Source organism: Podarcis vaucheri (genome assembly GCF_965113315.1).
Source record: "Podarcis vaucheri genome assembly, chromosome: 2".
Lineage (NCBI taxonomy): Eukaryota > Metazoa > Chordata > Lepidosauria > Squamata > Lacertidae > Podarcis > Podarcis vaucheri.
Genome location: NC_138760.1, coordinates 55530141 through 55541511, shown reverse-complemented (window position 1 = coordinate 55541511; position 11371 = coordinate 55530141). Strand labels below are relative to the sequence as shown.

Genomic DNA, 11371 nt, shown 5'->3' with positions numbered 1-11371 from the left:
CTTGAGTTGCTGATTTCACAGGCTTGGAAATCTGACTCTTTCCACCCAGTATTGATGACCCAGAAAGCAAAGCTCCTAGAACTGATATTCCTGGAGCCTTTGAAATTTATACAAATGAACACTGAATAAAAATGTAATGACATATGGAGTGCCTTTCAGGATTGCTTTGATGATAACTGTATTCCCTCCCCCATAGCAACAGCTGCTGTGACATAATATCTCACCGGGCTGTTTGCCCAGGTGACACAAAAAAATCCTCTCCTGCCTTCCCACTTTCTTTTTGCATGCCCCCTGACAAACACACAACCCCTGTTACTTTTCCTACCTACCAGGAAAAAAGACTGTATTATGCGAATTCACAGCAATCAAACAGCTAACAAGAATGCAATTTATTATCAGTTTCTTCTCTTTCATTTACATTTGTACTGTGAAGAGAGATTTAGTTTTCTGCATTTAAAAAGAAAAAAGATTTAAATGGTTTGTGGTTTCTCTTTTTATTGCTAAAGAAACTGGAGCATTTAAACAACCTGTGGATAAAACATATTGGAAGCTCCTAATACTTAATAAAATTACATTCATTTTCACTGCTTGCTTTGTGGTCCCTGTGGTTACTTATCAAGGCAACAGGATTGCTTTCTTCCTGTAACTTTTAGTGTTTTATGAACTGCTGCTTTTGATTGCTCTACTTTTAATTGATAGCTTATCTGAATGCTAGTCTAGTATTTGCAGCAGTGTAGTTTTAATTGTTTATTTTTATTGCACAGTGGTATTCTTTGTAAGCTGTTCTGAGTATAAAGAACAGAAAAGCAGGGTATAAATAACAATTACACAAATGATAATGCTAATTTATCATTTCCAGCTGATGAACCCCCAGCAGATGATGAAAGTGCTTTCTGGACCTCACATACAAAGCTTTGCATTTACTTTCCTCCAGTCCATCAAATCAGCCTGTCCAATTTTCCAGTCCTCCATTGTGCACCAACTTCTTGCTATTATCAGCAATTTCATCAAGACATTTCTCATTGCAAGTGATTACTAACTACAATAATCATGCTGAACACTGCAATAGTGTAATGATTGCTTCTTCCATGCAAGACAGCATTTTAATTTTATTTTCTACTGGGAAACTGCGGGCAGGGGAGATGGCATGCAACTGACAGCTGGAGAAACCAAGTCACCAGCCACATGCTCACCAAAGTCTGTGGAGAAGTCATAGAACAGCAAGCGCATATTCCACAATTTCTTAGTGACTGTCCAATCTAGGATTCATTCTGTTTTCAAGCAACTGCAGTAGCTGCTGAACATTATGATCCCCACCCCTGGGAGGTAAAATCTCAGATCACACTAGGAAGGCAGCCCAGATCTGTAAAGGGAAGCAGACTCATGCCACGTGAGATATTCCCAAGTGGAGATTCGTGCAGTTATTGATTTTTCCCAGGCTGCACAGAATTCTTTGCTGCAAATTAAAGGGGCCAAACGAGGTTAAGATTCTTGGGCCACATTCTCAGCTGGTGTGTGCATCCACTTACTTTACTGGAGGTGTGCCAGTCTCCAGTCGCCCAGAGTGTATTTAAACATCGCGGAGGGCTGCAATCCTAAGCAGTCCTGCTAGAAAGCTAGTCTCATCTAATTCCAAGGGACTTGCTTCTGAGTAGACATGCTTAAGAAAGTGTCTTATGTTTCCTACCCAGCGATGCTGAATAGATATACAATATTTTCCCCCCAACTCCTTTTCCTTTGTGCCCGTTAGAACTACCAAGGGAAGTGAGAAAGGCCTCCTGGGAAAGCTACAAATCTCTGGAAGGCTTAAAGGAAATAATAATAATAATAATAATAATAATAATAATAATAATAATAATAATAATAATAATAATTTATTTATACCCCACCCATCTGGCTGGGCTTCCCCAGCCACTCTGGGCGGCTTCCATAAAAATATGAAAATACTGTAATACATCAAACATTAAAAGCTTCCCTAAACAGGGCTGCCTTCAGATGTCTTCTAAAAGTCTGGTAGTTGTTGTTCTCTTTGACATCTGCTGGAAGGGCGTTCCACAGGGAGGGCGCCACTACCGAGAAGGCCCTCTGCCTGGTTCCCTGTAACTTAGCTTCTCGCAGTGAGGGAACCGCCAGAAGGCCCTCCGCGCTGGACCTCAGTGTCCAGGTAGAACAATGGGGGTGAGAAATGCTTCAAGAGAAATGCTTCAAGAGGATCCTAGAATGGGGTTGCATGTTTGAAATTCACGTTTGAGAGATGTTATGAAATGCAGTGAGAACTAGGCACTTGATTGGATGGCTCTTGTCACAAGTTTCAGGTACTGGCAACGTCAACAATTAGGGAAGCAGAGTTCTAGTGAAACTGCCAGTTCCAAAGGTTCAGAAGCTGTAAATCAGGAGTCCGAAAGTGTGAGCCTACATGAAAATAAAAGCTATTAAGGAAAGGGTGGGTAACCAAATTAAGGTCCTGTCACCTATTCAGACATTCTGTATGATTTACACATAGATGGTTCGTTTTACACAATTCTCTAAAAGATGAACAGGGTGTTAAACAATTGTACACTTTCAGAAGACTGTAGAAAGGGTGGGAGCAGGCAGACTGTGCACTGTGAGAGTACTAACTCCCTCGGCTCTGTGTGCGTGTGTGTTTGAGAGAAACTAATTCAGATGCAAAATTTTAAACCAGGAGCGTGCTTTTCAAAGAATAGTAAGTATTACTAGATTATTTTTATAGCAGGAGGTTAATTTCTGGCTTCTTGGAGCACACTATGTTATTTCATAATTTTAGTGTTTCTCTATAATAATCAGAAATGCTATCTAACAAAAGCTGAACCTATCAGGATTATTTCTAAAGGTTCTCGCTTAAGCAATGAAGCCCAGTTCTTTGCCATCTTAACTGATTTGTTCCACAGATGAGGAGTGGGAAAAGGAATCTGTGAACTGTTTAGGGTTTAGAAAGTATGCAGAAACACCACCTCTGGGAGAGAGTTGCTCCTAACTGTGTCTGTTCAAATATACACAGCTGCATCTTAAAGGTTCTGATGGTTAAGGTGCCCTTTTTGATTTAAAAAATGATTCTTGCTTTTAGTAACAACTGAAAAATAATCATTACCAGGAAGTAATTTTTATTGCTTATTGCTCTCTAGCGGTGAGATGGGATATAGCACAAAGAAAAAGCAAAACTGTACATTGTAAGCTGGCAAATGCCCAGTGCTACAACACCCAGAAACATGTATAAACATATGAAGCTGCCTTAAAACAAGGCAGCCCATTACTCCATCTAATCCAGAATGATAACAGACAGTAGCTTTCCAAGGTCTTAGGACCCAATGTCTGCTTAATGGAAGACGTCAAGGGACAGAACTTGGAGCTTTCTACATGCAAAGCACGTTGCTCTATAAGTATGTATTGCCCCTCACATTTAGACACTGTGACATTTGTTCTGAGGCATGTCCTGGATGGCTACATCAGCCGTTTGCAGTGACTGGCACAGTTCAGAGTTACTGCTATAGGCAATTAGGGGCTGTCATAAAGACAGCGAGGCCTCATATCCCTCATGTTTCTTAGCAGAGACTCAAACGTTCAGGCAGAAAGCAGGCAGGCATGGTAGCACCTCAGGAATTTACCAGCAGAGATGAACAATCACACACAATGTTGCATTCATTATTATTTTTTACATGGGGCTTGTGAGAATAGCATATAACCCATAGGGAGGCTTGCCTGCTCCAAATGTAGGGGCTCCCTCAGCATCTCCTGGTGGAGGAGAAGTGCAAGTTCCTCTGAAATGGGTCCAGGGGGTGGGAAGCTGAATTTTTTGCTTTGTAAGAACTTAAGAAGAGTGTGGCTGCATCCGACCCAAGGGCCATCTGGGGCAGCATCTCACAGTAGCCAACAAGCTGCTTATGGGAAGCCTGCAAGAAGGACCTGAGTTCAGTAGAGTTTGAAAGAAGAGTTTGGATTTGATATCCCGCTTTATCACTACCCTAAGGAGTCTCAAAGCGGCTAACATTCTCCTTTCCCTTCCTCCCCCACAACAAACACTATGTGAGGTGAGTGGGGCTGAGAGACTTCAAAGAAGTGTGACTAGCCCAAGGTCACCCAGCAGCTGCATGTGGAGGAGCGGAGACGCGAACCCAGTTCCCCAGATTACAAGTCTATCGCTCTTAACCACTACACCACACCACACACAGTAGCACTTTCGCTACTTGCAGTACCACACAGCTGGTATTGAGAGGACGGAGAACACAGCCACATCCCTAGTAGTCACTAAGCCTTGCTGTCCCCAAATTTGCCTAACCCCCTTTTAAAACCATCTGCATTGGTGGCCGGTGCATCTCATAGCAATGAATTCCATAACGCCACAACATGTGAGGAAGTACTTCCTTTCGTCTGTTCTGAACCTCCCAACATTCAGTTCCATGGAAATGATCCCAGGTTCTATTTTTATCAGAGGAAGAACCTCTTCACTTTCATCCGTGCTTTTCGTAACATGAGAAAGAGTTCAGAGACACTCTGTGCAAACACAACATCCCATGGAAAAGACCATTCTCTTCCCCACCCTCTCAAAAGTGGCTTTATACAGGAAAATAATTGTAATGCGATGTTAAGACTAGCTGCGCTGCACCAAACAATAGGGCATCTGAATTCAGCCTCCTGCCACAGCCTGACATTTGTAGGCACAGAGGCCCTGGGACTTCTGATTTAGAGCTTGGAATGCACAGAACTTTATGCATTTGTGATGTGGCTGCAGGATTGCTGTAAACATGTGGCATCTCCAAGCAGACTTAAAAGCTCATTTGAGCTCAGATGACTGTGAAGAACAGCTTGCAAACACTTGAAGCTGGCCCAGGGTAATGCTCCATGCCCTGCCAAAAATAAACAGGCCATTCCTACATGGGGTATATCATCTCAGCCTCAATGGAAGGGGCTGGGAGCACCCAGCGGGGAAAAGTGCAGGGAAGCAACAGAGGAAGCATTGCAGCAGTAAAGAAGCAGAGGCCTACTGGGTGTAGCTATGGAAACGTTCCCTCCCTGTGGAATTCATGCTACACTCCCTATCTCTGGATACACAGGGTACAGCTACTCTCAGATCCAGGGTCCAGTGGAGACTTGGCAACTCCATGCATAATAAAGGACACACTTTTCCTGTTGCCAGGAAAGAATCCCTGAATGCTTCTGAATACCAGTTGCTGGAAACCACAGGAGGAGTGTATGCTCTTGTGTCAGATCCTGCTTTCAGGCTTTCCACAGGCATCTGGCTGGCCACTGTGAGAACAGGATGCTGGACTAAATGGGCCATTGGCCTGATCCAGCACGGCTCTTCTTACGTTCTCCGGGGAAATAACTGAGGGCCTGACTCTGAGGCCAAGGGTGCCATGGTTTGGCTTCATTAAATCCTGTAGCCAGGGCCCCTATTTCACTCAGAAGGCAGAGAAATATATCCCCCCGTTGGAGGAATTACTGCTCAGTGTGCATGCCCTTGTCCCTATCTAAGACTAACCTTCTTCAGGCTCTGCCCCTCTACAGGGGTTGGGGTGCGACATTTTTTATACTAAGGGCCATATTCCCTCATGAGCAACCTTCTGGGGGCCACTTGCCAGTGGCAGGTGGAGCAAGTCCCAAAAGGATGCAGGGAAATGGATGTGACTTTTGTAGGTTTGGACTGTACGGAGGTCAGAGGTTTCCTCACACACCCAACTTCATCTCTCCATCTTGGCAAGCAAAGAGACATTATTGCAGTTCAAGGATTCCAACCAGGCAAGAGCATTTGAGTGGGCCTGGGAAAGAGAGGTAGTGGTGGCAATATGTGCAGAGTGCTGAGGCTTCAGATAGAAAAGCCAGATTCAAGGCCGGGCCTGAGGTGATTTGTAGAATTCAAGATCTGCTGAGAACTTTAAGCAGAAGACACACTTAATGGCCAGAAAAAATTCATGGCACTCCAAGTCCAGCTTCAAAAAAGAACTGAGAAGACAAGCAAATCAATGAAATGAATGCTGTCTGAAGCCCACCCATCTTGCTCCTCTCACTCCCCACTTCTCTCTTACAGTGCCACCTCCTTCTTTGTTTCCTGGCTGGGGAAAATTAGCAAAACAACCTGCAGCTTAGTGCCTCCATCACAGACTTCATGCTGGAGTAGGAAGAAACGAAGCGGGAGGAAGAGAGGGGATGTAGGTCAGGGTAGCAGAGAACATGCTTTGCATGCAGAAGGTTCCAGGTTCAACACCTGGTATCTCTAGGGGTGGCTGGGAAACAATCTGGCCTGGGAACCCTGGAGAGCTGCAGACAGTATCAATAAAATTGAGCTAGATGGACCAGTGGTCTGACTCAATAGTGGGCCATGTCCCAGGTTCCTATGGAACGGCAGGCTAGGGGCATCACTTGTGGTTCAATTCAGTTGCAAAGGCAGCTTGTTGCTTGGCTGAAGAATGTGTCCTGAACCCTCTTTTAATCGTCTTCTCCTTTACCCATCACATACACATGCTCTCTTTAAAGGTGCTATCTGCCATTATGTCTTTTGCTATGAATGTCTTTGTGGTCCCGATGCAGTTTACACCAGCACAGAGAAACTGCTTGAGGATAAAGATAATTTCTGGAAAACAGAAATAAACATAACCGTAGATTGCCGACAACTTAAAACACACACACACACACACACACACACACACACACACACTCCTTTTAAAAAAACACCCCAAAAAGTTACTGTAAGTGAACTTTCTATCTTTCAGGGCTCATTCAAGGTTTGCAGGGAATGTGAAAGTGCACTCTGCGTTTTGGCACTGAAGTTGAATGGGTACAAGTTGAACATCCTTATGCTGTAACTTTTCAGAGATCATCTCCAGCTACTTCAAAGCCTGGCCAACTTTTTCCTACAAGCTAATTCTTGTTTATATCCTACCTTGTGCTTTCAATTTGCACTTTAAGCAACACCTTCACAGTGTGTATCTAATTAAATGAGGTCTCGATGGAAGTCTTCTCTTCGTATGTGTTGCTGATAAATATTAGGCTATAAAAACACGAGGGACCTGGCTTTTATCCACTTTGCATCGGTCTATTAGAAAGCGCATCCATCCCCTGACAGATTAAGGTTTTCTCATCAGTAATTTCAAAACACAGGGAGAGTGAAGTGCCGGAACATGTTTCTCCCCTTCGCTTCAAAGTCAAGGAGGCACTTGAGAGCTCTTTGGCAGTGAGGTGAGAAAAACGAGCTTCGTTTCTTCTGGTTCAGAGGTCTGAGAGCTCTTGAGTCCCACAAGGTGATTTGTCATACATCACGTCTTCCTTCGCTCAGCCACCGGGCCCGATACGTGGTCCACCCCCTTGGGCTCTTATCGGACTGGGAAGCATGATATATTTGTGCCAGCTTGGACTGAATCTTGCATTCCCAAGCCTGGTCATCAAGCTCGGTGGCAGCAGCCAAGGCCAAGAGGAAGTAGTTAGCTGCATCTTGTTCATCCTTAGGATAAAGGGGAGCAGAAAATTAGAGGGGTGAGAAACCAGTTTGATTGACTGTGGGTATCAATGCAGGGACCAAAGCATGATGGATGCTCCCCAGATCTCTTTAAGCAAGTTGCACAGTTAGTCAGTCACCAGGGGAATACTGACTTTGCTCTAATCGACCAACACAGATAATTATTAATTAATTTCTGCCTCCACACATCTATTTATTGTATCATTTATTATTTACCCTCCACCATCCTCACTAACTGCCAATAGGCATCTAACAATAATATATTGAATATTTAATTCAGTATAAAAGCACAGCAATGCAATAAATAAAACTGTAATTAAGAACCCTAAATAAAAGCAAGAGCAGAGAAAAAGCAACACTGAAAATTAAAACAAGCATCCCAAAGAAACACCAGCAGCAGAAACACAAATCACTCTGTCGGGGCAATGGCTTCATCTGGTGGCAGAAGTTTAATAGAGAAGGCTAATTGGGCCCCCCTCAGAAATGAGTTCCAGAGCCTAGGTACAGGCCCTGTCTTGCGCCCTTGCAAAACATGCCTCTGATATTGGTGTGAGAGAAGGGAAGGACCTCTCCCAATGATCTTTTAAAAGCAGAGAGAACCTTGAAAATATGATTGCATTGGTGCCTCAAGCAGCATTTTTTGAGAGGAACTCTTCCAGTCTTGGCACAGCTTCTAATAAGTTCAGAAACTTCAGCTGGTGCAGAATTCAGCAGCCAGGTTGCTCAGCGGGACAAGTCAGTTTGAGTATGTTTTACCGATTCTGGCCCGACTACACTGGCTGCCAGTTAACTCCTGGGCCCAATTCAAAGTGCTGGTTTTCACCTATAAAGCCTTGAATGGCTCAGAATTGCAGTACGTCAAGGACTGCCTCTCCCCATATGGACTGACCCAGACCCTGTGATCATCATCTGAGGCCCTTATACATGTGCCGCCTCCACAAAAGGTCCAGAGGGTGGTAACGTCAGAATGGGCCTTTTCTGCAGTGGCTCCCCACTTGTGGGATGCTCTCCCCAGGGAGGCTCGCCTGGTGCCTTCATTACATCTCTTTAGGTGCCAGCCAAAAATGTTTCACTTCAGCCAGGCGTTTGGCTGACTAACATTCTATGGCTTTTAAAATGTGTTTGTGGGAGGGAGATTATTGGTTTGTTTTTGTTTTATTATGAATTTTGTGTTCTCGTTTTTTGTTTTTATGTTGTGAATCACCCTGCGATCTTCAGAAGGGTGATATACAAATTTTAACAACAACAAAACAACAACTCCTCTGTTTCATACCTAGCCACAGAGAATGAGGTGGGGTGGTCTAGATTGCCAGAGAGAAAAAATAGCGTCGAAGGGAAGTAGCAGGGCTATTGAAAAGCAAAATTAAGGTTCAAGACCTGTGTGTCAAACTGAAATCAGAGGATTTGGAGGTCCAGGGAAGATTGAACAGGTTCTGGAACTGCAGCAAGCCAGAAACCAGCACAACAGAGCACGTACATCACCACAAATGGGTGGCATTTTCTGGAACAATTCATGGCAACTGATGACTGCAGGCTCTTAGATTTTTAATGGGATAGTGAAAGACTTCATTTAAGCGCAAGGTCAGATGAAACTTAGCATGTGGCCTTGCCACATGTTTAGTGAGATTCATCACAGGATGTGTCACAGACTGCTGTCACTCACCTTTAGTTTGTGCAGGGTCAAATCTCCCAGGCGACAGTAAACCTTGGAATAATACATAGCTTCCTGAGCGCCTTGCAACAATGGTGAGCGCAGAGAGAGTGTCCTCAGGTAGCAGTCCTCAGCCATTTCATACATTTGCAGACAATAGTACACTGTCGCCAAGCGGTGAAAAGCAACCAGTTCTTGCAACTGATCTCCTTAAATTAGAATTAAAATTAAAATTAAATAAGATTAATGATACATCCTACTAATATACAAATGAGTACATGTTTGGTGACTCTGGGTGATGTATGAATTGAGGATGCTTCTCAATTTCCTTCTTTCTGAATTTCTGCCCCCCCCCAAAAAAAACCAATAGCAGCAAAACAATGAGCAGTTCCTCTGACTTAATTTTATTTGGTTGCAGTGCTGCTGCTACTGTGTGATGCCATTTTCTCTGGCTTTTCAATGCATATTCCAGTCCCTATGTCCTAAAAAAAATCTGTGTCACTGTCAATTTGATAGCATAAATTCATGTCAAACTCTTGACAGGTAGGTTTACCATCAATTAAAACAAAATAAATATATATGTCATTATGGTCTCCGTTGTATGATTTTTTTATATACATTATGCATTTTTTAAAATGCAGTTTTTCATTACACAAGATTAGAAGCGTCCATTACTTCTATGAAAAGAGGGGGGAAATTCACAGCAAAGAAGGGATGGACTCAACGGCAACTCTTGCACTTTAATATAACTACAGAACAGACTATAAATCTGAAATTGGACACACTATTTCTAAAAGTAATTGCAAAAATTTCTACTGAAAATCAAAAGATAGGAGCAGCAAAACAGATTTATACATTGACAGATTTAGGGAGATCTACACACTCTTCCTCGGAATGAATACACACTGCATTGTGGCCAATGGTAGCTAACCCACATTAAAAACCTGGTTGAGTTTATGGATAATTGGCATAAAATGGTGGACTGGAACAAGTATCAGTTTATTTCAGTTATTTCTAGACTACTGGCTGCAGCCACACTAATATAAAGCCAATAATGTTAACATAACGTAACATAACAATTTTGCTGGATCAGGCCAAAGCCCATCTACTCCAGCCCTCTGTTCTCACTGAGACCATGTGCAATGTCTTGGTTAGATAATTTCTGGTTGAGACATTGGAAGAATTCATTTGGGGAAAGATGAACATATTTGGGAACTCTTCCTCAGTGACAGGGTCCCCAGCAATGAATGATAAAACTCATTTTCTTTCTTCAGTTCTTAAAATCAATACAGACCCACCTCCTTTGCTTCCAAACAGGTATCTATCTCCAAGAGCAGCAGCAGAAGACATCTCTTACTTAGGCATTTGGTGACATTCTGTGCTCTTTTTCTACCTTTACTATTGGTTGATTTCAGCATTTTAAATCTATCTTGGTTTTGCAATGTATCTTTAAAATATTTTTAGCCTGCTCTTCATTGCAGAATGAGATGCTATTAAAATGTGTATTATAATAGTGGCTTTTCCAGGAACAGCAGTCTCTCTAATTCCTGGTCCATTGCACCTCTCCCTGGGTGTTTTCCACAAGATGGCTTAGACATTACTGTGCTACGTATCCTTAGTCCTTTCCTACCTACATCCACACTGAGCCTGGTTGCCAAGGTAGCAAATTCCAAAGCCTTCTCATAATTCTGGAGTCCGAGCTGCAGCTCCGTCAGCTTGTTGAACACTCTTAACTCAGTCTGCAGCACCTTCAGCTTCCTAGCCAAAGGGACAGCTCCTCCCTGGGGGGAAAATGACACAATGTTTTCATGTCACTTCACAACTTCCTTCCATGTCACACCACCATTCGAGCTGCATATTGGCACTTTGGAGAGAAGGCACTCCAAACAAAAGGGATATGCCATTATACCTGTCTCTTTCCACCATTCAGTACATCTAGCATTTCCCCTTGTGTTTACTAATAGCGTATTGATAATTTAGCATATAGCAAACAAGACATTACTCCTCCAAGTCACCCCCCCATTCATCTCTACCCACCCAATACCAGCCACTTTAACATACTCAAAGGAGAAGAACTTGGAATACATTTTTTTAAAACAATATTCATTATTATTACAAGGTCTTGTAGAGGAAATTGTGGAGGAAATTGGGGTGCCAAGTCTCTCTGTGACCATTTCTCCTTCAAATTCTCATATTCTAATGAGTCAAAATAAACCCAGCAAATCCCAGGCCTTGACATTTTCTTCTCATAT

At 43.0% G+C, this 11371-nt stretch overlaps 1 protein-coding gene across 7 annotated transcripts in view; it reads right to left on the bottom strand.

The window, feature by feature from the left end:
• Positions 1–3092: 3092 nt before the first annotated feature.
• The window catches only part of SH3TC2 (SH3 domain and tetratricopeptide repeats 2), a 350436-nt gene continuing 342157 nt past the window's right edge, over positions 3093–11371 (bottom strand). For all 7 annotated transcript variants that reach the window (XM_082213005.1, XM_082212999.1, XM_082213004.1 and 4 more), the window contains 3 exons: positions 10750–10900; positions 9132–9328; positions 3093–7453 (listed from right to left, as the gene is read on the bottom strand). In XM_082213005.1, the coding sequence (XP_082069131.1) occupies positions 7262–7453; positions 9132–9328; positions 10750–10900 (540 nt within the window). In that variant the 3' untranslated portion in view covers positions 3093–7261. The remainder of the gene's footprint in view (positions 7454–9131; positions 9329–10749; positions 10901–11371) is intronic.